This window comes from Saccopteryx bilineata, chromosome 9 (genome assembly GCF_036850765.1).
Source record: "Saccopteryx bilineata isolate mSacBil1 chromosome 9, mSacBil1_pri_phased_curated, whole genome shotgun sequence".
NCBI classification, from domain to species: Eukaryota; Metazoa; Chordata; class Mammalia; order Chiroptera; family Emballonuridae; genus Saccopteryx; species Saccopteryx bilineata.
The window spans coordinates 27,513,759-27,541,004 of NC_089498.1; the positions used below are offsets into that span (position 1 = coordinate 27,513,759).

The following is a 27,246-nucleotide window of genomic DNA, read 5'->3' on the forward strand; positions in this document are numbered from 1 at the left end:
CAGGAGAATTCAGCGTTTAGTGGGCAGTCTGACCACCAATTCAGAGGCTGTGCACTACATCCAAACCATCCCTTCTGACATTGGAGGATAATAAAGCTGGTTTATATTTATAGAACACGTCATACAATACACATCAGACACCGAGCTAAGCACTTTATACATCTTAACACATTTATTCCTCAAGACAGCCCCAACCAGGTACAGCGAGGAAAGTGCACACAGAGAGGTAACGTGACTTGCTTACGGTTGCACAGCAGCTAAGTGGCAGAACGGGGACTCGAAACCAGGCATTTGGGTCTGGAACTCAACCAGAACTGTGCAGCCACTGTAGATTCAGCCAGCATTAATTTCACAAGTATTTATTGAGGCATTGCAGATACACTTTGAGTTGAATTATTAATGATTTCTTTTGCTATTTTTTGGCAAGTAAACTCATGGCCAACCACATGGCTCTGCGGCAGCTGCCTCTCAGGTCCTCGGGGCATGGACTTCAATGAAGAATTCTGTGCGTGAACATTAGCCCTATTTAAACCTGTCTTTTCTCACATTTATTTTCCTAACAATATGATTTTCCCACTTGAGAAAAATCAGATCTTTGTCTTTTTTTGAGCCTCTCCAATCCTGGAAAGAAACAGGGTGTAAATAAACCGAGCAATAGCACTCACCTCTCAAAACCTATAGAAACTGGAACTTAGATTTCTAAATTCAAACTGGCACCAAAGGAACACAGTTGAATCAGAGCAAAGCAGGTGGATAACTATGTCTGTAGTTTGTTAGTGGATTATTTACTGGCCTTCGTGTCTGGTTGGGAGCTGAGAGATTGGGAAAGAAGCAGCTATGTTTGCCAGTTGTGTGTATCCCCTGGGGGACTTTAGTCCAAGGCTTCTTAACTTTAGGGCCATTGACATTTTGGGGTGGATGTGTAATTCTTTGTTGCAAGGCGCCGCCCTGTGCAATGTAGGATGTTTAGCAGCATCCCTGGCATCTATACACTAGAAGCCAGTAGATTCCCTCCCCCGTGCCACCCAGTCATCACAATAAAAATGTCCCAGCCCTGGCCGGTTGGTTCAGTGGTAGAGCGTCGGCCTGGCGTGCAGAAGTCCTGGGTTCGATTCCCGGCCAGGGCACACAGGAGAAGTGCCCATCTGCTTCTCCACCCCTCCCCCTCTCCTTCCTCTCTGTCTCTCTCTTTCCCTCCCGCAGCCAAGGCTCCATTGGAGCAAAGATGGCCTAGGCACTGGGGATGGCTCCTTGGCCTCTGCCCCAGGCGCTAGAGTGGCTCTGGTCACAACAGAGCGACGCCCCGGAGGAGCAGAGCATCGCCCCCTGGTGGGCAGAGCGTCGCCCCCTGGTGGGCGTGCCGGGTGGATCCTGGTCAGGCACATGCGGGAGTCTGTCTGACTGTCTCTCCCCGTTTCCAGCTTCAGAAAAATACAAAAAATCAAACAAACCAAAAAACAATAAAAATGTCCCTAAACATTATCAAATGTCCCCTCAGGGCAACACTACCCCTAGTTGAAAACCACAGACTTAGGCCCAACACCTAAGTGTTCCCCACCCCAGCTCAAGTGTCCTTCAGTCAGTGTGAATCCCCCTATGCACTCTTCCCCTCCCCCACCCCCCCTCCCTCTGGTAATCACCACACTGTTGTCTGTGTCTATGAGTTTTTCATTTGTTGGGTTTTTGTTTGTTTGTTTTTTGCTTCATCGCTTCACCTTTTTCACCCAGCCCCCAGCATCCCTAACAGCTGTCAGTCTGTTTTCTATATCTATACATCTTTTTATTTTGTTGGTAGTTTATAATTTTTGCATTAGATTCTACATGTAAATCTCCTCTCGCTCTGTCATGCCATACTTCTCCCTGTATTACACTTCCTTACTCTCCCTGGTCAGTTGCATTCCTAGTTACCCCTCCAGCCTTGTTGTTATTCCCCCTAGGAAAGTTGCACCTGCAATCAATGTCATCACCCCCATCCTGTCCCCACCATGCTTTGTAAACTTCCATGCCACCCATTCCCGTCACCAATCCCATAACCACCACCCCTGTTCTGTTCGTTAAGCCACGTGCTTGACACTAAATCCTCCCAGGAAACATCCGAGGCAATATCCTGCCACTGAATGACACTGAGAAAAGTGAAGCCGAGAATCACAGGGAGCAGGCTGTGGGGGTCAGCCAGGAGTCAACTCCAGAGCTGATGATCCTAACCAGGCGCCTTAACATTCCAACTACATGTGGCCGAGTGGTTGTCTTATCAAGGGCTCCCTCTCCCACTTCATCCTGAGCTCTTCTCATAAGCATCATGTCTGTAGTTCCCCATGCACTCACCAAATAGATGCTTTGAAAAACACACCAACCAGAGCTACCCCTTGGCCAGCTAGAATCTGGTCCACTGCAGCCCCATTCTCTGCCCGTGATACGGGGAATGCAGCGTGGCATCGAGTCCTCGTAACCTGGCTCCTTCTCTCTTCCCAGTGGTGGCAGGTGGAGAAAGTGAACCCCATCAAGCTATATGAAGAGAACAAAGTCATCGCGGGGTTTTCCCTCTTAAATCTGCTCTTCAAACAGGGCCGCGCGGGCCTCATTCGAGGAGTGGTGGACAAACTCATAGGGCTCTACAACCAGAAGAAGATCAAGCCCGTTGTGGACTCCCTCTGGGCCCTGGAGGAGGTAAGAAGGGTGTTTTTCCCCAGAAAATAATCCCATTTTAGTCCAGGAAGGTTTGGGCAGCCAAATGCAATTTTGTATTAAATGATTTTTCTCCAGGTTTGTTTTAAATGACAGTTCTAAAAGTCACTGTCCCATAGTATGGTGCTTTGGATGTAAGAAATACTTTAAGTTCCCTAGTGGGTCTATTTTTCTGTTTTTAATTTAATTTCTTGTGTGTGACATTGGTTAATAAAATTAAATAGGTTTCAGGTGTATAGGTCTATTATATTATCATATCTATACTGACTTGGGTGTTCCCCACCCCAGCTCAAGGGTCCTTCAGTCAGTGTGAATCCCCCTATGCACTCTTCCCCTCCCCCACCCCCCCTCCCTCTGGTAATCACCACACTGTTGTCTGTGTCTATGAGTTTTTCATTTGTTGGGTTTTTGTTTGTTTGTTTGTTTTTTGCTTCATTGCTTCACCTTTTTCACACAGCCCCCAGCACCCCTAACAGCTGTCAGTCTGTTTTCTGTATCTATACATCTTTTTATTTTGTTGGTAGTTTATAATTTTTGCATTAGATTCCACATGTAAATCAAATCATATGGTATTTGTCTTTCTCTGACTGGCTTATTTCATTTAGCATAATACTCTCCAGGTCCATCCATGCTGTCACAAAAGGTAAGATTTCCTTCTCTTTTTAAAGCTGAGTAATATTCCACTGTATAAATGTACCAGAGCTTTTTCATCCCTTCATCTACTGGTGGAAACTTGGCTTCTCCCAAATCTTGACTGTTGTAAATAATGCTGCAATGAACATATTCTTTCAAATAGTGTTTCGGGTTTCTTCGGCTATATTCCCAGAAGTGGGATCACTGGATCATAAGGCAGTTCCATTTTTAATGTTTTGCTGTGACTCCATACTGCTTTCCACAGTGGATGTACCAATCTGAATTCCCACCAACAGTGCACAAGGGTTCCTTTTCTTCACATCCTTGCCAACACTTGTCATTTGTGGATTTACTGGTGATAGCCATTATGACAGGTGTGAAATGCTATCTCATTATGCTTTTAATTTGCATTTTTCTGACAATTAGTGACATTGAGCATCTTTTCATATGTCTACTGGCCATCTGCATGTCCTCTTTTGAGAATTGTCTATTCAGGTCCTTTTCCCAGTTTTAATTGAATTGTTTGTTTTTTGGTGTTGGACTTTATAAGTTTTTTATAAATTTTGGATATTAATCTCTTATCAGATGTGTCATTGGCAAATATGTTCTCCCATTCAGTAGGCTTTTTGTTTTGTTGATGGTTTCTTTGCTGTGCAAAAACTTTTTAATTTGATGTAATCCCATTTGTTTATTTTTTATTTTTGTTTCCCTTGCCCAAGGAGATATGTTAGAAAAAATATTGCTATGAGAAATAGCTGAGATTTTACTGCTTATGATTTCTTCCAGGACTTTTAAGGTTTCAACTCTTACATTTAAGCCTTTAACCACTTTTGAGTTTATTCTTGTGTATGGTGTAAGAAAATGGTCTAGTTTCATTTTGTTGCAAGTATCTATCCAATTTTTCCAAACACCATTTATTGAATAGACTACCTTTACCCCATTTTGTATTCTTGTTTCAACTGTCAAATATTAATTGATCATAAATGCATGAGTTTATTTCTGGACTGTGTATTCTGTTCCATTGATCTATATGCCTGTTTTTATGTCAGTACCATGCTGTTTTGTTTGATATCAGGTGGCATGATTCTTTCAATTTCATTTTCCTTCCTAAGATTGCTGTGTCTTCTGTGGTTCCATATAAATTTTTGGAATATTTGTTCTAGTTCTTTGAAATATGTCATTGGTATCTTAATAGAAATTACATTGAAGCTGTACATTGCTTTGGGTGGTATGAACATTTTCATGATATTAATTATTTCTATCCATTACTATACTCTATTCTTGTATCATCTTGAATTTCTTTCTTCACTGTCTTATAACTTTTCAAAGCATAGGTTTTTTATATCCTTGGTTAAATTTATTTTTAGGGTTAGGTTTTGTTTTTGATGCAATTGTAAGTAAATGGGATTGTTTTGTTCAGTTTCCCTTTTTGATAATTTATTATTGATATATAAAAATGCAACTGATTTCTGGATATTTATTTTGTATCCTGCTACTTTATTAAATTTATTTACCAGTTCTAGTAGTTTTTTGGTGGAATCTTAAGTGTTCTCTATATTGACTACATGTCATCTTCAAAAAATGACAGTTTTTCTTCTTTCTTTCCAAATAGATGCCTTTTATTTCATTTTGGTTTTTGATTGCTATGGCTAGGACTTCCAGTACTATGTTGCGTAAGAGTAGTGAGAGGGGCCTGACCAGTGATGGCACAATGGATAGAGCATTGACCTGGGATACTGAAGTCCCAAGTTTGAAACCCCCAAGGTCACCAGCTTGAGCGTGGGCTCATCCAGCTTGAGCTCAGGCTCGTCAGCTTGAGTGTGGGATTGTTGGCTTGAGTGTGGGATCATAGACATGACTCCATGGTTTCTGGCTTGAGCCCAAAGTCACTGGCTTGGAGCCCAAGGTCACTGGCTTGAGTCAGGGGTCACTGGTTTACCTGGTGCCCCCCAGTTAAGGCACATTTGAGAAGCAATCAAGGAACAACAAAAGTGCTGCAACTACAAGTTAATATTTCTCCTCTCTCTCTCTCTCTCTCTCTCTCTCTTTTTCTCTCTCTCTCTCAAAAAAAAAAGTGGTGAAAGGGGACACCCCTTTCTTGTTTCCTATCTTAGGGCAAATGCTAGTAGTTTTTGCCCATTGCGTATGATGTTAGCTGTAGGTTTGTCCTTTATTACATTGATGTATGTTCCCTCTATTCCCACTTTGTTGAGTGTTTTTATCATAAGTGGATGCTGAATTTCGTCAAATGTTTTATCCACATCCATTGATGTGATCATGTGATTTTTATCCTTCATTTTGTTTATATGGTGTATCACATTTATTGATTTGCGAATATTGTACCAACCTAGCCTCCCTGGAATGAATCCTGCTTGACCATGGTGTACGATCTTTTTAATGTATTACCAGATCCAGTTTACAAATAATTTGTTGAGGATTTTAGCATCTACGTTCATTGAGGATATTAGCCTATAATTTTCTTCCTTAGTAGTGTCTTTTTCTGGTTTTGGAATGAGGATAATGCTGGCCTCGTAAAATGAGCTTGGGAGTCTTCCCTTCGCTTGAATTTTTTGGAATAGTCTGAGAAGGATAAGTGTCAGTTTATCTTTGAATGTTTGGTAAAATTCACCTACTAAGCCATCTGGGTCAGGACTTATGTCTGTTGGCAGTTTTTTATTACTGCTTCTAGTTCATTAGTTGTATTGTTCTATTCAGATTTTCTGATTCTTCCTGATTTAGTTTTGGAAGATTGTAAGTTTCTAGGAATTAATCCATTTTGCCCAGGTTATCCTATTTGTTGGCATATAGCTGTTCATAATTTTTACTTACAATCCTTTGTATTTCTTTGTTGTCAATTGTTACTTCTCCTTTTTCATCTCTGATTTTATTTATTTGGGTCCTCTCTCTTTCTTGATGAGTCTGGGTAAAAGTTTGTCAATCTTGTTTATCTCTTCAAAGAACCAGCTCTTGCTTTCATTGGCTTTTTATATTATTTCTGCTCTGAATCTTTGTTATTTCCTTTCTCCTACCCACTTTGGGTTTTGTTTGTTGTTCTTTTTCTAGTTCCTTTGAGTATAAAGCTAGGTTGTTTATTTGAGATTTTTCTTGTTTCTTGAGGTTGCTATAAATTTCCCACTTAGGACAGCTTTCACTACGTACCATAGGTTTTAGACTGTTGTGGTCTCATTTTTATTTGTTTCAAGGTATCTTTTGACTTGTTCCTTGATCTCACGGTTAACCTATTCATTGTTTAATAACATGTTATTTAGCCTCCATGTGTTTGGGTGTTTTTCAGCTTATTTTTTCTTGTGATTGATTTCTAGTATTATACCATTATGATCAAAGAAGATGCTTATTATGATTTCAACCTCTTTAAATTTATTGAGACTTTTTTTGTTCCCTAACATGTAGTCTATGTTAGAAAATGTTCCATGGGCATTTGAAAAGAATGTATATTCTGCTTTGAGGTGAAAAGCTCTGAAGATATTAGTTAAATCCATCTGATCTAGTATGTCATTTAAGACCGTCATTTCCTTGTTGAGTTTCTGTCTGGAAGATATATCCATTAGTGCCAATGGGTTGTTAAAATCCCCTACAATGACTGTATTGCTGTTGATCTCTCCCTTTATAACCAGCACTATTTGCTTTAAATGTTTAGGTGTTTCTATGTTGGGTGGATAAATGTTTATAAGGGTTAGATCCTCTTTTTGGATTGTCCCCTTTATCATTATGTACTGTCCTTTCTCTCTTTCTATATATAGTAAATTTCTTGCCTTCATTTTATTTAGCTCTTTTTCTGGAGATTTCTTTTACTCTTTCATTCTGGACATTTTCTTTGTCTCTGCATTTTGGCTGTCTCTTTCTGTTTGTTTTTATGTATTAGGTAGATCTGCTATGACTCCCATTCTTGGTAGGATGGCTTTATGTAGTAGGTGTCCTGTGGGACCCAGTGGCACCATCTCCTTGATCACCTGAGCTGGGTGCTCCTGGAATGTCCCTTCTGTGGATTATGTGGGTCCTCCTGTTGTAATTGAGTCTTAATTGCTATTGGTTCATTCGTGGACTGTTTTCATTAATTGATCTACCAAAAGTTTTAGTAATTAAAAATCATTCCTTGATCATGAAAAAAATTAAGAACCTTTAATGCAACCTTTAAGATTACTGAAGATATGTGGGAAGCCAGTCATGATAGCTACCTATGAGGAGAAAATGAAGAGGTGTGGCCTAAGTGTCCAGAGGTATTTTACTAAGTAATCTTCCTAAGCCAAGATTTATAACCTTGACTTCAAGGAGCCATGAAGCCACTAAGAAATATTTTTAAATATATGAGAATGTGTGGGGTTTTTTATTTGTTTGTTTTTTCATTTTGCATGGGCAAGTGCTTAATAGTACCAATACTTTTTTGTACTTTAGGAGTCATGGGCACCTTTGAAAAACTTAACAAACACAAAGTTCATAGGGCATCCTCCTGGCAAGAAGGCTCATGCTATTTGCCTAATGGACAAGGCTGGCCAAATCCCATGGCTTCCCTCAATACAGAAATCACCCTAGAAAGCTTTGTGGAGAATCACTGTAATAAAATAAGATGGGCCCCAGATCCAGATACCAGGACTCATATCTGATCCTCTGCAGTATTATGAATGCCCTTGAAAAACCCAACCACTAAAACCCTTGTTTCTTATGATAATAGAAATCTTTATGGTAGGAAACTCCTATATTAACCAAAGCATAAGGAGAAAATGAACTACAAGTCCACATTCCAGAAATGGATAACATTGTTAACATTTATGGATAACAGGAAGGTTTGCTTCCTTCCTGTCTTTTTTCTATTACAGATGCTCATTGTGATTCAGTTTACTGATAAATCAAATCAGATAATCATTTCTTCCCTCTGCTGTGTAATTTCCAAGATTGTTAGCCTATCATTGTACTTTTCTTGAAAATATTTTTTAATTTAATGAGTCAGACATCCACATGGTATTCACTATGGTGTCTCAGTGCAATAGAGGACAGCTGGATTCCACTGTTACCAGAGTCTCGGTGTTCAGGAAGGAGAGAAAACTGGGAATAGTCAAGACCAGGGATGAGAGATTAACTTGACCAAGGGCGCTAAAAGGGGCTTATACTTAGACTCAATGCCCAAAAAAACCCCAGTAAAACTGGTAGCATTTCAGCAGAGTTTGAAACCCAAGAGAGATCCTGTTGGCCCAATGGTTCCTTATTCTAGTATTTGAAATTAGTCTTTGGTCATAATGGTAATAATTGAATTACCAAATGTGTATTGAATAACTACTATGTGCCTACCACTGTGCAGATGCTGAAGATATAATGGTGAACACATGGCCAAGACCCCTGGGTTTCATGGAGCTTATATTCAGAAGGGTGGGAAAGGGCATAAAACACTGAAGCGAACAACAATAAGCAGGGTATTCACCAATTGTAATGAGTTCTTGGAAGGAGTTAAATTAAGTCATATGTTGACAAGTAAGTGGGGGGTGGGGTGAAGTTTCTATAAAGCAGTGTTTTCTACCTCTATTTCATTTTAGACCATAAGGAGAATTTTTAGATTTCTTTTCCCTAATTAAACCCCCTATGAAATTTTATTACCATAGGTATATCATCTATATTTGTCTATCTACCCACCTATCATCTATTTGTCTGTTTACATCATGTATGTATATCTGTACTTTATACACTAAAAGAATAAGATTTTTTTTTTTCATCCTCCAAAAACCAGTTTTTACCCTTTCGGGTATGGAATCATGCCCACTGAGAATGCATGCTGTAGAGTGACTTTAGAGAAGAGAGGTTAGGTGTCATAGGACATAAAAGAGGCAAAAAAAACTGTAAAAGGAGAATACAGGGCAGAGAGACCCTCAAAAGCAAAGGGATGAGGAAAGAAAGACCATGATAGATTCAAGAGACCAGTTTTCCTGTATTGTGAGCGAAAGAGGAAATGGTTCTAGGAGAGCTTGAATAGATAGGTCATTAGGGGCTGAATGGAAATCTAGATTTTACTCTAAGTCCCACAGGAGGCCACTAAAATGTCATGGTTAGGAGGTACTACATCACGGTCTTAAGGGTGTTATTTACCGGAGAAGAAGCAAAAATTATTAGGCTCCAACTGCAGAAGTCTGATGATATTCAAAGGAGGTCTCAATCCAACTCAGGAATGGGAGGGGGAACCAGGCTCGCTTAGCTCTCATCAGAGATGGTCTGACCAGCCGTGGCCACTGCCTGGAAGGCAGCTAGGGAAAGGGAGCTCTGTGAATACTGGAGCTAAGTCGGGATTAGTTCAAGAACTGAGTTGACCAAGGATGCAGAGCAGAGAGTCTCAGGACCCACTGAGTAGAGATGGGAAAGCTAAGGCTGACAGTTGACTAAATAGTGGCTCATATGCAAGTCCAGGACTCTATTCCCACTGCTTCCCAAATTCACACACTTCCTTTGATCCCCATTCATGGCACTGCAGCCTAAGCTGGATTCTCCCCTATAAGGAACTCCTGTTGGGCCCCACGCCTCCATCTTGCCCTTCTATAGGACATTCAGTACCCAGCTGTCTGAATGAACATCACTACCGAACATAGATCATGTCTACCCTGCTTAAACCCCTCCCATGGCTTTCCATGGCACCTGGAGTAGAGTCTAAATTCCTCCCCCAGGCCTGTAGGGCCCTGCCCAGACTGAAGTCCTAACTTCTGATCAACCTCGTGCTGTCTACCTCGCGTGCTACATTCAAGCTTCAGTGGCTTGCATGTCCCTGGTGCTTGAACCCACTCAAGCCTTTCCTGTCTTGGGCTGTTGAATCTATTGCTCCCTCTATTTTGAACATTTCCCCTCCAGATTTGCAGAGCTTCCTTCTCATCACTGTGTTCCAGCTTTAATGCGACCTATAAAGAGAGGCCTTCCCAGACCCCCTCCTGAAAGTAGCTTCCCACACAATCACCCCTGCCTGGGTGGGTCATCCTCTCCTCCTTTACCTTGTTTGATAACCTCCACTGTATTTATCATTGGTTGAAATTATCTTGTTTATTTATTTGTCATCTTGTTTAAACTCTTGTCTCCCAGTAAAATGTAAACCCTAGATGAGAAGAGGCCCTGGCGATGCTGTTCAAGATCCCAGTGCCTGGGATGGAGTAGATAACCAATAAACTTCTATTATATGAGTGAATTAATGAATTCACCAACACACAGAAACATGGCTACTTGGATATTTTCCATGTTTAACAACAAACATTTTTTGAATGAATGAGTGAATGAATGAATACAAGCAATCCTAAAACAAGATATTACTATAAAACAACTGGGGCACAATTGACATTTTGAGTGAATAATTCTTTTTTGGGGGGGGCTATCCGGTACATTGCAGCATGTTTAGCAGCATCTCTGGCTTCTATCCACTGGATTCTAGTAGCTGTGACAATAGAAAATATCTCCTGATATTGTCAAAATCGCCCCTAAAAGAGCCATCTTGGTTAAGACAGTCACAGGGAAACAAAGGAATTAATTATAAGTCCCATAGCAGGCTAGGCATGCACAGAGGGGAGACAGACGGCCGCTGCCTGTTTGCCAACAAAAACATCCACAGGCGCTCATCAGTAACACCCACCAACTTTCTGAGGGTTCTTTTCTGCAATATTTACAGACATCTGTTTAGAGCTCCAGTTGAGCCAAACCCAGCTATTTATCAAGCCCACGCAGCTCTTCTGGGCTTGACGAGAGTCGAGTATGCTTATTACTTACAAACCTCGGAAGGAGGACTATAACGATTTTCCCCTCCCCTTCCGTAAATGATTTCCCAAAATTGCTTTTCAGACCAGCTCTATAATTTCATCTATGGACTATAAATCCCATAGGGACTAAAAGAAAATTTTCTTGGGCTCTCTGAGCCCTCCGACTTGATTTAATAATATCAGAGATGATTAGGGTTTCTTTTTAGCCATCTGTCTTTGACTTTACTGTAAATTTAAGACACGAAGCAGAGTGGATACACTGCAGCCTTAGGTTTGCCTCTGGATATTAAATGCACAGCTGTATAGTAAATTGGAAAAAAAGCTGATCTCTCCAAACAGTTCAGAGATGGGGAAGGGATGAAAAAATACAATTGTCAACCAGGCAGCAGTGATATTATTGAGCACCTACTCTGTGCTAATAGGATGCCAAGTCTATTTTAGGTTGTCTAGTCTACAGAAGGGATAGACCCTGTGTTCGCCAACCCTTGAGTTTGTGATTTAGTTTTTGAGACAACCGTGAAACAATTAAAGAATACCTTAGAGTCCAATCATGGGTGTTGGTTTCAAATGCTTCTGGATTTGGAAGTGAGAGAGAATGCTGTTAAGGAAGAATGCCTGTTCAGAAATGGTCTCAAGAATGAGGTGGGGCTTGGTTGAGATCGGAAGGATATAAATTCTTTGGATGATGTTGAGGTTAAAAAGCAAGGTATTACAAACAGGAGGGAAAGAAATCACAGGAGTAGGAGTATGGGGTAGGTTGGGTTTGGAGGTCTAAGCTAATCAAAGCAGAGATTGCTAACTGAGGAGGAGAGGAAAACTGGTTGGGTCAGTGGAGTCAAATCTTGGAGACTTTCGCTGACAGGCAGAGGAGCTGGAGTCAACTTCTGAATTGGGGGCTTCCTGTGAGAGAGCGTGACCTAAGGAACATGCACCATTTGCTCTTGCCAATTCCCAGAAGCCCATTCTGGTCCCAAGTATGACACTTGAAACATACACACTTGGACTATGCAGCTGTAGCCTCTGATTAAAAATGTATTTTTGGCGGCCCTGGCCAGTGGCTCAGTGGATAGAGCATCAGCCTGGCTTATGGACGTCCTAAGTTTGATTCTCAGTCAGGGCACACAGGAGAAACAACTATCTGCTTCTCCCTGTCCCTTCCTCTTCCCATTTTTTCCTTCTTCCCTTCTTGCAACCAGTGGCATAATTGGTTCAAGCATGGCCCTGGGCGCCGAGAATAGCTCAGTTGGTCAGAGTACGTCAGCCTCAGGCACTAAAAAGAGCTCGGTTGATTCAAGCATCGGCCCAGATGGGTTGCCAGGTAAATTCCAGTTGAGGTGCATGTGGGAATCTGCCTCACTATCTCCCCTCCTCCCACCTAAAATAAAAAAAGAAAAGAAAATGTATTTGCCCATCTGCCATTTAATAGTACACAGAGGACTCTGTTATGAGCTGAAGTGTGTCCTCCTCAAATTCATATGTTGAAACCCTAACCCCCAGTTCCTCAGAATATGATTGTATTTGGATATAGGGCCTTTAAAGAGGTAATTAAGTTCAAATGAGGCCTTTGGGTAAGCTCCCATCCAGTCTGACTGATGTACCTACAAGAAGAGGAGACTAGGACACACAGAGAGACACCAGGCCTGTGTGCACAGAGGAAAGACCGTGTGAGGATGCAGTGAAAAGATGGCCATCTGTAAGCCCAGGAGACAGACCCCAGAATGAAGCCAATGCCGCTGGCACCAAGATCTTGGACTTCTAACCACCAGAATTGTAGGAAATAAATTTCTGTTGTTTAAGCCACATTGCCTGTGGTATTTTTTTTATGGCTGTCCTAGAAAACTGATACAGGGTTGCATGGAGATCTTGGCAGCTTTAAAATCTTCTACTAACAGTGTGATCTATGGTATTTCACAACATACTTAAATAAAGGTCTACGACTGCACTCTCTAAGATTGTACCCCCTAGCCAGCCACCTGTGGCTATTTAAATTTAAATTAAGATCACATCAAACTAAAAATTCAGTCCCTTAGTTGTACTGGCCACTCAAGTGGCCGGTGTTCCCATGTGGCCAGTAGCTACTCTATGGAGATAGAAGAACATCTCTATCATCGCAGATATTCTGCTGCAGCTGGTCTTGAGGTGATCTCCTCCTTCTGTTTGAAGGTAGGAAAGAATTTGCCTCGCCAGCAATCGGGCATGATTACCTTTTAGTAGATTAGGTTAATTGTGCCCTTCCTTGTATATCTCCCTTTGCCTTGGCTGCAGTGACGGTTACTGCCCAAATGCAGTCCATTATTTGATTTAAGCACCTCTAATTCCTCCTTATGTGTCCACCGCATTTTTGCCTTCATGTTAGTAAGTGTGGTTTAGCGATATGCCTTGCATTCTATGCCATCAGAAAACTTATAGAGAGATAGGTCTATCTAAAAGAATAAATGAAGGAAAAACACTGTGATGCCGAGTGTGAAAGAGAACCTTACTTGTCCCAGAGCAAGAGGGTGACTTGATAAAAGGAAGATTAATGTTGAACTAGCAACAGGGAGGGTGGAATGATCCAAGAGACATGGCTGGGTGGGGGTGGGATAGTCAGTTTTATAAAAAGCTACAAGCTTTGGCTTCAACACCAGACTGGAAAATTAGGAGAGGATGAAGCCACGCATCTGAAACAGATGCCCAAGCCCAAACTAAGAGGCAGACACTCAAAGAGAAACCATGGAAGGCACCATTTGATTATGACAGAAAGCAACTGGCTGGCATAGACCTTCTTTAAAGATTTAGAAGATCCTTCCAAGACACAGCTGGGGGTAGGGAGTGTATTGTAAAAGAATCACCAAAAAGCAGGTCATGTGTGACGTATTCCGTGTAGCTCGTCTGGCCAGGAGCCCATTGCAGATTTTGAGACCAGACCGTAGGTACGCCCTGGCCTCAAATGAGGGCAGTAGGAAGGGAGAGAGTGAGCAAATCCAAGTCACTGGAGAGGATGGAAATTGGAACTAAAGGACAAAGGAGGAGCAAGAGTCAGGGATGACTGATATAGTCTTACAACCTGGGAGAGCAGGAATGGGGTGGCAGCCAGACCATGTGATAGGTGCAGTGTGACAGATGTGATGAGCTGAAATGTGAGTCTGGTTTATGGTTACAGTAGAACATGCAGGTGGAGACATCCACAGGTTCAAACCTGCAGTCACATTGAGGTGAGCGTAGAGGGCTGGATGGTCACTCCCTCTGCTGCCACCTCTGGAGGACTCACTCTGTGCCAGTCGTCACTGTGTGTCTGGCACGTATTAACTCATGTACACACTCCAGCAACCCCGAGACCCAGTGACTGCTATCCCCGTCTCACGGGTCTCAACAGTGAGGGTTTGGCGAAGTTATCCTTGCCCAGAGTCCTTGCTTTTAAAGGAATTTAATAGAAATCTCAAGTTCAGGGAATATATAGAAGTTGTTGAAAAAAATGACAATGAATAAACTCCTTTGAACAAAATAATCAGCAAAATAATTATATGAGCAAACAGTATAGCATGTGCCAAGTACTTTTCCAAGCCCTTCCCTTAATTAGCTCATGCCTCGCCGCCGTGGGACAGATGACGGAAATGGGTTGCCAGGGAGGTGAAGCTGCTCCAGATCACCCGGCTGGCATGTGGAAGGCTGGCATTCAGACTAAGACAGTCTGGCTCTCGGGCCTTGCCAAGGGCATTGACGTCTTTACTGCAGAGGGAAGAGGGCTAAGGCCAGAGCCCTAGCATCCCCCACCCTTCACACAACAGGCAAAAGGCGAGGCATTCACAAACAGGACAGCAGCGAGGGGACCATCGTGACCATCTGACGGGTCTTAGTGTCGGCTGCTGCTGGTGAGGCAGGAAGCACACGGAGGAACAGCCTTTGGATCTGGCCCCAGGGTGACTGCTGCCCTTTCAGGAGACAGTGGAGGACAGCAGTCCGCATGCAGAGGGTCAGGTAGGGAATGCACACGTAGGGTAGGCTGACCGGCAGCGTAAGTCTCTCACTCGGCACTGAGCAGAACGCAGCCTGGAAGAGAGCCGGGAGGAGCAGGGTCCACAGGAGGGTTGTTTAAAAAGTAGATTAGTGGTTGCCTAGGGCTGGGAGAGTTGGGGGAGGAGTTGGAGAGAAACTGGAAGTGACTGCGAATGGGTAGATAGTTCTTTTTGGCAGCACAGGAATGTTCTAAAATTAATGTTGATTGTTGCACAAGTCTGTGCACTGTACACTTTAAATGAGTGACTTGTAGGGTGTGCAGTTATATCTCAGTAAAGCTGTTGTACAGAGGAAGAGAGAAAGGGGTGCTCCTCAGCATTGGGAGAAGGGGACTTGGGAGACGGCGAGAAGCTTGGGAAGTCCATGTCCCTGGCCTCAGTCCTTACTAATATCCCAGTCACAGGGCCTGGTGAAACCACTCATTCCACCTGGTCCATTCTCCTGTTTTTGGGTGAGGAAGCTAAGGTTCGGGAAGTGACCGCTGTGCTTGTTGATGTTCCTAGCCTCTTCTTTTTTTTTCTTTGCTGCATATCCTCCTTTCTCTCAAGTAGAATTCTAGATTTTTCAGTTCAACCGAATCATCTTCCAGCCCAGCCCATGTACACATTCCCAGTTTCCACACACATTCTCTCAGCGTGCCCAGGTCATGTGTCTTTTCTGCAGGTCAAACCGATCAGCACCGTCATGCCCCCGAGCCCTGCGACACATCTGCCCTCAGCCCTGCCCCGATCTACCCAACATGTCAGATGAATTGAGGCCCAGCTCTGGTTCAGGTTGCTCATCTGTGGCAGGCTGAATAGTGGCCCCCTCATGATGCCTGTATCGTAATCCTTCAAATCTTTCAGTATGTTTCCTTACACGGCAAAGGGGACCTTGAAAGTGTGGTTAAATTAGGACTATAAAATGAAGAGGTTACTGTGGATTATTTTGGTGGCCTGATGTCGCCACAAAGGTCTTCATAGGAGGGAGACAGGAGACTCAGAGTCAGAGAAGGCGATGTGACTAAGGTCTTAGAGGGAGAAAAGGTGATGTGATGCAGCCACAAGCCAAGGGGTGCGGGTAGCCTCCAAAAGCCAGAAAAGGCAAGGAAACAGATTTGCCCCTGGAGCCTTGGAAGGAAGCAGCCCCACCAATACTTTGATTTTAACACTGAGACCTATTCCAAGCTTCTGATCTGCAGCACTGTGAAGAGAATAAATTTGTGTTGTGTTCAGCTCCTAAGTTTGTCACAATTTGTTACAGCAGCAGTTGAAAAATTAATACATCATCCATTCAACAAATATTGGCAGAGGCTGGACTCGGAGGACATACTTGTAAGTGAGAAGGCCTGGGTCTGAGCACAAGCAGCAGCCACGGGGGCAGAATTGAGCAGCCAGACAATTACGTAAGCAAGAAGTGTGACCTGAAGGATGAGAGTAGGGGTGGGACGGGGTATGACCTAGTCCTAGGCGTGTGTCACAGCCTGGGCAAAAGCCTAGGAGCTGGAGAGGGAGGGAGGAGGAAAAGGAGCATCTGGCTGGGCACAGGGTGATGAGGAGGCAGGGAAGGCTGCCCTGGATGGGAGGGGAGAGGAAACGGGGTAAGGTTCAGCTGCACCCACCACCCCAGCCTCCCTGGGGTGTTGTGGTTCTTCGGAAACCTCAGTGGCTGTTGTCTTCTTGCCTTTATTCATGCTGTTGTCTCCAACCCGTTATGCCTTCCCTCACCCTTATCCTCCTGAAAAATTCCTGCTCCCCTTGCAAAATCCAGGGACTGAGTTAACTCCTCTGCAAAAGTATCCCCAACATTCCCCTGTCTCGCCATGATCCCAATCCTAGGTGACAAACTCCCGATTCGGGGGCCCCCATGGGCTTGCCTCTCGCATTGACATGTGCATGAGCAGTTACCTGTAAAAACGGAAAAATGAAGGTACCTTCCACCAATTCCCAAATGGAGGAATTAAATGACCCATAGGAATGAAATGTGCAAAAGGTGCTTGACCCAATGCTGGATGGAGAGTAAGCGATCACTAGCGTGGCAGATAGTACGTGTGTCTCCTAGCTCTTATTCTTCCAGTGCTTTGCAAGTGTGCCCTCCTACCAGAGCTGAGGTCTTTGGGAGCAGGGCCTCAGGCAAGACAGCAAGCAGGGAGAACAGACATGTGCCGTGCAAAAGATTGCTGGGGTCTCGGGGCAGGCGTTCTGGTCAGCCTGGTGCATCATCTGCCATCCAGGCCCGAGGCAGACAATTTCATCTCCACCAGAAACCACAGCGTGCTGCAGGATTAGGTTCCTTCACAGCTCAGCGCTCCTCGTGAGACATCCGGAAGCTTAGCTCTCAATACACCTCTGTTATGAAGCAAGTGATCATGCTTGCCTTCATTCCCATCCTTTGGCTGAAAATAACATCACGACACTGGGTTTCCTTGGGAGCCAGAGACCTAGGCGATGCAGGCTGCTCTTGGATGGGATTTTTTAAAAGACCCAGGCGAGGTTCTGCGGCTTCCCAAGGCTGGGAATATCTGCTTGCTTCCCTCGCCTTCCCAGTCAGGGGAGGAATCGCTTTCTATGTCTTACTCGCAAGGCGGCACCAGGAAAACCGTTGGCCAGTATTTTCTGAGGGATCTGTATTGATGCGTTATCACAGGTTCTGACCCATCCTCTAGCCCAGATAGGAAGGGGAGCGGTGCTACAGCCCAAGATCGTTTGAATACTGGAATATACATTCAGGTCAGAGAATGCACGAGGGTTAAGGCACATGCTGGCCGGTAAACACGCTGAAGATGATGCCTTCCTTGCCACCCATGTTCCTCCCTCTGCCTCACTTGCCTCCACTGGAAACAGTGCCACTCACATCCACTGTTCCTGCAAAGGATCTATGGTCATTGTACAACCCATTGAGTCCACACGTGTTGAACTCATATGAACTGTAAACCACTCTGCCAACATGAGGCATGTTATGCTATGAAGAAGCAGCTGCAACCAGGTGTGATAAGCATTTGAGCAGGAGACCCACACACTGGATTCTTAACCCTTGCTGTTTAGCTGCAAACACTTCATTCCTCTGGGCCTCCTTTTCCCTCACCCAGAAAGCAGAAACAAAGCACCCCATTTACCAGAGAAGTTGTGCATGTGTTTCCTGGGGCTGCCATGAACACATACCCCAAACTGAATGGTTTGGAACAACAGAAATACATTGTATCACAGTCCAGGAGGCCCGAAGTACAAAAAGCTATGTGTGGGCAGGGCTGGTTCCCTGTGAGGCTGGGAGACGGCTCTGCTCCTCCCCGTGAGGCTGGGAGAAGGCTCTGTTCATGCCTCTCCCCCGGCGTCTGCTGGCCAGCTCTGCTGCTCCTCTGCTGGTGGAAGCGACTTCCCAGCCTCTGCCTTTGTGTGCTTGCCTCCAAATCTCCCCTTCTCGTAATGACAGTCATAGGTGGTCATAGGTGATAGGGGATTTTCTAATCTGGGTCACCTCATTTATTTTTTAATTTTTATTTATTTATTTCAGCAAGAGAGGAAGGAAGAGAGTGAAAGAGACAGGAACATCACGTTGTTCCTGTATGTGCCCCGCAGGCATCAAACTAGCAACCTCTGCGCTTCCGGATGATGCTCTAACCAACCGAGCTTTCTGGCCAGGCTAGGGCCACCTCATCTTAACAAATTACGTCTGCAATGACCCTATTTTCAACAAAGATCATATTCTAAGGTTCTGGGGCTTAGCACTTCAACATGTGAATTTGCCAGGGGTCGGGGATGAAATGAACATGATTCAATCCATAAAAAGTGGTGAGACAGAGAAGGTCAAAATGGGAAACTATTTAGTGAGGGGCTGAAAAAACAAAATGTAGCGTAAGGATTAAAGGGGCGGGTTCGAGAATAGTTCAAGTCTCCCTTCCTCCAGTTATATGTAGTTGTGAGTCCTCCCAACAGTTACTTCACTTTCTCTTTCACGGGGATAGGAGCAGTGCCTCTTCTAGGGGCTGGCCGTGAAAATGTCAAGAGGCTGTGCGGGGAGAGCCGTCAGGGCACGCCCGCCCGGGCACGCAGTGAGGCCGGCCTCTGTGGTCCTCTCGGAAGGGGTGGGATGGGGGGGGGGAGTCTTTCTATCCTCTTGCAATTAAACCTTCCCAGACCGGTTTCCTCCTGGATCTACCATTGCCAAGATGCAGACAGGCTTGCTGGTGCTCCTGCCTTCTGCTTTTAGTCACTTCCAGACATTTGTGGGAGCTGTTTTAACAGAAGCTCTGAGCGGCACAAATGATCAACACATGCTGGTGTTTGGATCCCGCGTCCTCCAACCATCTAGTTGCTTACTAACCAATAAACCATCTGATTACTAAGCTGTTCGCCTGTTTGAGGAGGTGCTGCCAGGAACTTGCCATGCTCCGGTTAGTCATTTAATACACTACCTGAACAGCTGCCTGGGGAGCCCTGGACATAGGACAAAGTAACAACAGTGGCTAAACTTTGGCGTTTACACTGAGCCAGGCACTGTCCCGAGAACACGGGCTCAGCTAGAGTTACAGCAATCCTGTCAGGGACTACTACTTCCCCATTGAACAGGTGAGGAGACTGAGGCTCAGAGAAAAAGGTAAAGGGCCTGGGCAAGGTCACATAGCCAAGAGGTGGTGAAGGCACATTGGACTCTCAGGCTGGCTCTTGCCTGAAGCCATGCTCGTATCCAAGGCTCCGACCTTCTCCAGGAGTGGGATGACTCTGTCCCAGGCCCTTCACTCTGCTTGCCCCATGTCCCTGATCCCAAGCGCCCTGGTTCAGGGGAAGAAGACTGGTGTTCCGGAGCCTGGGTTGTCCATTCCTATTTTCTGCATCTGTAAAATGGGACTGATAACCCTTGCTATTCCTGCCAGTTTTAAAATGGGACTGATGACTCTTGCTATTCCTGCCAGTGTTGCAAGCCACGTGTGAGCTGTAACATGAATACTGGACAGAAATGCCTCAGAGTGGGTGCTTGCTCTAACTCGAGTGTTTCTTCCTTTCCATTTATCCTCCCAAACACATGTCACTGTCCCAGCTCCCCTGGCACATCCGCATAACCATTCCGCAAGTCTGCTCAACTGGCATCAAAAATCAGCTGAGGCCCTGGCCGGTTGGCTCAGTGGTAGAGCATCGGCCTGGCGTGCAAGAGTCCCGGGTTCGATTCCCGACCAGGGCACACAGGAGAAGTGCCCATCTGCTTCTCCACCCCTCCCCCTCTCCTTCCTCTCTGTCTCTCTCTTCCCCTCCCGCAGCCAAGGCTCCATTGGAGCAAAGTTGGCCCGGGCACTGAGGATGGCTCTGTGGCCTCTGCCTCAGGCGCTAGAATGGCTCTGGTTGCAACAGAGCAACACCCCAGATGGGCAGAGCTTCGCCTGCTGGTGGGCATACCGGGTGGATCCTGGTCGGGCGCATGCGGGAGTCTGACTGACTGCTTCCCCGTTTCCAACTTCAGAAAAATAAAAAAAAAAAAAAAAATCAGCTGAGGATGGGGACGCGGGGACGCGGTGATTAAGCTGACAGCCATGTGATGCTCACCCCAACCCCCTGGGGTTGGTGTCTTTGTGCCCATGTCTCAGATGAGGCAAGGATACTTGATGCCTCCTTCGAGCCACAGGCTTCTAAGTGGCAGCACAAATGTCCCGCAATCCAGGGCCCCAGTACTGGGATTTCACCACCTCCCTCTCTGCTTGCCTCAATGTCTACGAATTATGAACGAGCTGGGTTCCTATTTTACTGCATTTTTATTGCTTGGCAATTGGACACACTCCAAATAATCACCTTTATTATTTAAGCCACTGAACACTAGGCTGTGCTGGGAAGAAGAGAGGTGTCAATTCACTGAGGCCACACCTCACCACACACCTATTTGCACAGCATTTTCCTTGCCCTGTGGAATCAAGCCTCACAGTATACCCCCAGAGACAGGCAGGACAAGTGGCATTGTGCCCATTGTACAGATATTTAAAAAGAGGGACTGAGGTCATTTGTACCAGGAATCCAAGCCAGGTTTTTTATTCTGGAGCTTCTATGTGTTTGTGAATATGTATGGACTTTGCTCATGTGTTTGTTTTGCTACCCCCCACCCCCAGCATAATTTTTCCTTGCAGTTAAAAGGACAAATATATAAATATAGAACCACAATACACAACATTTAAATATTAGTAAACAGAACATCCATAATTGTGCCACCCTAAACAAAACTGCTGTTACTCTATTGATGTACCGCATTCCTGGCTTTATTCCGATACATATTTTTCCTCCCACAGTTATAAGTGTAAGTGCCAGATCTGCTCATGAGCATGTGTGAGGACATCAGGAGTAGGTTATGGCGCTCGTTTAGGGACAGACAGGGGGTCACAGCAAAATGGAGGCGGTGTCTGCTCTAGATACATGGGGATTGGGGCTTCAACGTATGAAATTGGGGATAAAACACACATTCAGCCAATAATACTTCCTAACTTCCCTAGAGAGACTTAGAATAATCCTTTTTTAAATTTTCTTTCTAACTAATATAAGAATTTCGAGTAAAGAAGTATGCTTTCAATATTGTTTGGACCACTTATGAATTCATTTCCTTGACCCATTTTTTAATTTAAGAATTTTGTTGTTGTTGTTGCAATTTTCATGTAGTGGCACGAAATAGTCTTCAATTCAATTTGTAAACCAACTTATAAGTACTGATCACCTACTATTTACCAAGCCCAGAGCCACACTCTGGAGAGACAGAAAAGCGAAGCACCGGTGTAGACAGGAAAACGGATGATTAAACTACAGTGTTGCAAGTTCAATAACAGGACAGGTTCATAAAGGAAATACTGATGGCAACCGGGGACTTCAACTCAAGCAGCTGTGGTTCGGAAAGACCCTTAGAAACCCTCCCCTTGCCTCTCAAGGTACCGGGCTTTCATTCGTGCACCTCCTACTGGCACCTTAAAAAGACAATTCAGTGTTTAGGTGCTCTAGATCTTGAAATAATTTTCCTATGGTTAAAAAACCAGATAGCATAAATGTGTTGGCATGGCCTCATTATCTTTAAGGAAGAAAAGAATCTGAAGCAGAATCAAAAAATAAAAAGCAACTGAAAGGAGATGCCTGTTGTCATGCTCACTGTCCTTGGCGTTTTGTCAAGATTCTAACCTTGTAGGCCCTGGCCGGTTGGCTCAGCGGTAGAGCATTGGCCTGGCGTGCGAGGGATGCCGGTTCGATTCCCGGCCAGGGCACATAGGAGAAGTGCCCATTTGCTTCTCCACCCCCACCCCCTTCCTTCCTCTCTGTCTCTCTCTTCCCCTCCTGCAGCCAAGGCTCCATTGGAGCAAGGATGGCCCGAGCGCTGGGGATGGCTCCTTGGCCTCTGCCCCAGGCGCTAGAGTGGCTCTGGTCGCAGCAGAGCGACGCCCCGAAGAGGCAGAGCATCGCCCCCTGGTGGGCAGAGCGTCGCCCCTGGTGGGCATGCCGGGTGGATCCCGGTTGGGCGCATGTGGGAGTCTGTCTGACTGTCTCCCCGTTTCCAGCTTCAGAAAAATACAAAAAAAAAAAAAAAAGATTCTAACCTTGTGTGTGTGTGTGTGTGTGTGTGCGCGCGCGTGCATGTGTGTTTAAAAATTTGACAAGCGTCGGCCTAGCGTGCGGAGGACCCGGGTTCGATTCCCGGCCAGGGCACATAGGAGAAGCGCCCATTTGCTTCTCCACCCCTCCGCCGCGCCTTCCTCTCTGTCTCTCTCTTCCCCTCCCACAGCCAAGGCTCCATTGGAGCAAAGATGGCCCGGGCGCTGGGGATGGCTCTGTGGCCTCTGCCTCAGGCGCTAGAGTGGCTCTGGTCACAACATGGCGACGCCCAGGATGGGCAGAGCATCGCCCCCTGGTGGGCAGAGCGTCGCCCCATGGTGGGCGTGCCGGGTGGATCCCGGTCGGGCGCATGCGGGAGTCTGTCTGACTATCTCTCCCTGTTTCCAGCTTCAGAAAAATGCAAAAAAAAAAAAAAAAAAAAAAAATTTGACAAGGAGCATTCTTCAGATTTTCCCTGGAGGAAGCTGCTGAGAGCAAATCCCCGGAGTGGTCCCTGCGACCCCTGCCGAGATCATTTTCCTGCTCAGATGGATGTGGTTATTGTTCCTGTTTCTGGCTTCCACTTGGCTGCCATTTGTCAGTGTCCTCTGTGGTCCTGTGCTTCAAAGGTCGACTGGCTTTGTTCTGGTTTCTAGGTTGGCAGGCTTTCCCGCATTGTTATTTTGTTTCTATCATTAGATGCAATTTAGGTTTGTTAGGTTTGTTGTGTAACAGGATCTCGCCTCGATGCTTTGCAAATATGACTCACCCTCCGTAACTTTCATCACCTAGGTTTGTGCCTCCCCTAAAGTGTTTATAAGCTTATCACAGATCGGCAGTGTTGAGAAACACGCCTTGTAAAAAAACAGTCATTAAAAACCGTCAATAGCAGTGGCGACTGTTTCTCTCATTGGCCTTCTAAGCATTGTGCTAGATCTAGGTCTGGGGGAACCAGGCAAACATTCAAAAAGAAGGTAGCATTGACCGGTCCTCCATTGTACTTACTTCTTATCACTGTATATATCACACAACAAGACCATCATGTGATTAATAGGCAGATGCCAACAGACTCCAGGGGTCTCTTAGGCTGGGATCCTCTCAATGCAGAGCCTGGGCTTCAGGCTTGAGTGCAAGAATGTATGTGAGAAGTAATCCGAGGAAGATGAAATTTAGGAAATGAAGGAAGGACACGTATCAAAGGCAGCAACTGCTATGATAAGTGGTTTTCAACTATGTTCTTCCAAGAGCCCCAGGTGATCCAGTAGAAGCCACCCTCAGGAGGTGGGAGGGGAAGGTAAGCTGGCAGGACTCGATTGACAGGCAGAGGCAGTATGCAGGCTTGGAAAGATTCAGAGTTCCACTGGTGTGGGTTCAAATCCCACTTCCTCTATCAAGCAGATGCATGATCTTCGACAAGTAATTGCAACTCTCTGTGGCTTTGTCTCCTTCCCTGCTAAAGTCAGGTTGCAAGAGAACATACAGGCGGAGTGCTCAGTTACTAGGGAGATTTAGGAAATGCATCTCAGCACTGTCTTCCTGGGAAACCAAAGGGGGACACATTGTCAGTGACTGTCATTCCCTGTTAGTTGAGGTGGCAGCCCAGGCACCGGCTCCCCAGGACCTCTGGGCTATGCATGCTTGTGAGTCTCCCCACTGTCACATCAGCTACGCCTCAGGGTGAAGCACAGGTACAAGCAGGACCCAAGGCCCTGTCAGGTTGCATCTGCGTGAAGCCGCTCAACCAATGCCTGTGTGTGGTCCCCAAAGCAGTAGCAAGAGGATGAAGAGGACTCAGAAGATTTCAGTGCAAGCAGTGCCCAATACAGTGGAAATAAAATTATATGCACCCCAGTGGAAATAGATATAGAGACCTATAAAGTGGTTACACCTTGCAAGAGGCAGCATAGAAAATGGAGGTAGACACATTGGCATAATGGTAAATGTTCTAACAATCAGTCCTAGAAATGAAAGCCCTGATATTTCACACTGGCCAATTTCCATGGTGTAAATACGTTCCACCATGACCAATACAGAGTTACCAATATGACGTCACTGAATGCGCAGTTAGGATGAGACACATGCGCACAATCACTGTGGGAGCTAGCCTCTGGGACACAATTCCTAGTCCCGAGTTCTATGAGTTGACTGATGACAGGATCACTTGGAGGGTGGGTTTCATCAGGCATAGAGCTCGCTTTTGCTAGTCTCTTGTATGGAGAAACCCTGACTATGTGCCTGCTTGATCACTTGGTACAACTTAACTGAGAGAAACAATCTCAGAACATTCTAGAATTTTACTATGAGGCTGTGTAAAAAACATTAATATCTAGGCAGAACCTCCCTCAGCAGCCTCAGGACCATTTCAACATAATTCCTCATGCTTCTGTTTAGCTCCCATTTCTTGGACGACACCCCCCCCCAGTTAAAGTGCCATCTGTGTGCCCCAGCACCCTGTACTCCCAACACCGAGATATCATATATATTGTCTTTTTATTGTCCACATCCCCCATCAAACCTTAAGCTCCCCAGAGGCAGGAATAGACATTGTCCCTAATTTTATATTCCCAGCATCGATTTACTAACACAGTGCCTGAAACCATAAATATCAGTTCTCCTCAGAGCTGGGCTTGCTCACGAGCTGGGCAGTAACCTTCTATGAAAAGCAAAAGCCAGCAGCTATGTCTTCGCCACCAGTGATGAGAGAGAGGGCATGGAGCCGCTGTTTAGTTCCTGTTTAGAGGGAATGGAATAAAAGCATAGAGTAGCAATGAAAACACTGAAGGAACAACTCAGACAACAAAAGAGAAGGCATCGTATTTGTCCCATGATTAATTATCCAGTGAAGGCACAGATAACAGGAGCTGTGAGAGTTTAGAAAAAAAAATGAAGAACCCTTGCAGAAGGGTTGGTGGTTATCTTCTGACAGGGTGATCTGTTTCAGTGGCTTAAAACAGCGAAGGAGAGTAGAACTGAGAGAGAAGAAAGGGAAACAGGAGGATGTGGGCGAAGAATGACAATAACAACAATATGTCGTCATCATCAACAACGCATAGCAAGCACTCGCTAGGAACTGGGCACCATCCTAAGCACTTTCTATGCATCAGACCCCTTTCACCCTTACAATCGCCGCAGGAAGGAGAGGCTATGATTTGTCCCTGCTCCAAAAGAAGGAGAAGGAGACACAGAGGAAGAAAGCACCTTGCCTCCGGTCAATCATAAGACATGAAAATTAAGGCAATCACTTATTTTTAAAGAGGTTTTTAAAGATCAATTTAACTTTTAATTAATTGTACATTGTTTTATAGCAGTTCTTTCTCAAATTATCTCTTTCTTCCAACCCTCCCCCCTTCTTCACTTCTTCGCTTCTCTGCAGTAAGGATTGTAAAGACTCCTTGTGCTACTAAGCGCTGGGCAATTCCACCTGGGTTTTCTCAGATGGGCCACTCACAGCCCAAACCACTTCAGCAGGTCAGGAGACGGAAGTACAGCGACATTCAGTCCCTTGTCCGAGACTAGACATTTACTCAGTGGAGGAGCCGGGATTTGAACCCACCTTGCTGGCTCACTGATTCTTTCCACGCCAGCATACTGCATCTGTCCATCCACCTGTCCTGCCAGCTCACCCCGCCCCCCTCCTCTCAGCATGGCTTCCACAGGAGCACCACAGGCTTAGGGAGGAACACAACCGGAAACCATTTCTCACATACATGTCTGCAGCCAGATTGCTGGAGAGGGAATAGATTCCTCTTCCGATTGCTTTTGGAGAATAAGGACTACCGATAAGGTGAAGTGTAATTACAGTTGGAATAGTCTTTGCAAACATATCAACTCTTCTAAGGAAAACAAGGATCCTCAAAACTCCACTTGGTTCCCTGGGGCTCTGAGCAGGGTCCCAGGAGCCGCCTTGTCAGCATGAATAACATTGCTGCTTCAAGGCACGGGAACATGAAAAGTTGGGAAGCAGCAGCTGTTTTTTTCTCCTGAAGGGAAATTTCAAAGGTTTCCAGATAAAGCTAAAAATGAGCTTCTCCCACTGGTGTGTTTCACAAACACCAGTGGTTTTGAAAATTCAGCACACAATGTCACTTTTTAGAAGTACACTAGGCATTCTGAATCTTAAAGACTGAGAAGTCCTGCATTAAGGAAACCTCATCAATGCCAGTTAATCTACCATTTCCCAAAGTTGTTAGTATGTTACTATTGTTATTATTGTCATCTTACATTATTGGAGCTCATACTACATGGCAGGCATTACGCTAAGAGCTTTACTTGAAATTTACGTTGAATCCTTATAAGTCTGTGAGGTACAATTACTATCCCCATATTATAGATGAGCAAAGGCTTAGAGTGATTAAATCCTTTTCCTGGGGTCATGTTGGTCATCACTGACGTCTGAACCCAAACAGTCTGGCTCCAAAGCCTTGCTCGTAATCATTATGTGTGAGCATTTACCATCATCCTACATGACAGGGACCCTGACAGGGCAGGGTCTCAGACACTAGTTGGCAGTAAACAACCAGTGTCTAAAGCAGCCTGCACTGCCCAGTAACACCAAAGTCCAAACTAGAATCCTGGCTTATTAACTAACAGTGAGAAGCATACCCTCAACTCCAGACATACAATTATCTTTGGAATTGTCCCTGGTGTTCCTATTGAGGAGAAAATAGGGGATCACC

General features: G+C 45.0%; 1 protein-coding gene across 1 annotated transcript in view; it reads left to right on the forward strand.

Moving 5' to 3' along the window:
• Positions 1 to 27,246, forward strand: part of VAT1L (vesicle amine transport 1 like) — a 159,539-nt gene that overhangs the window by 82,503 nt on the left and 49,790 nt on the right. Inside the window, exon 7 of the mRNA XM_066243322.1 lies at positions 2,473 to 2,667. Within this exon, the coding sequence (XP_066099419.1) occupies positions 2,473 to 2,667 (195 nt within the window). The remainder of the gene's footprint in view (positions 1 to 2,472; positions 2,668 to 27,246) is intronic.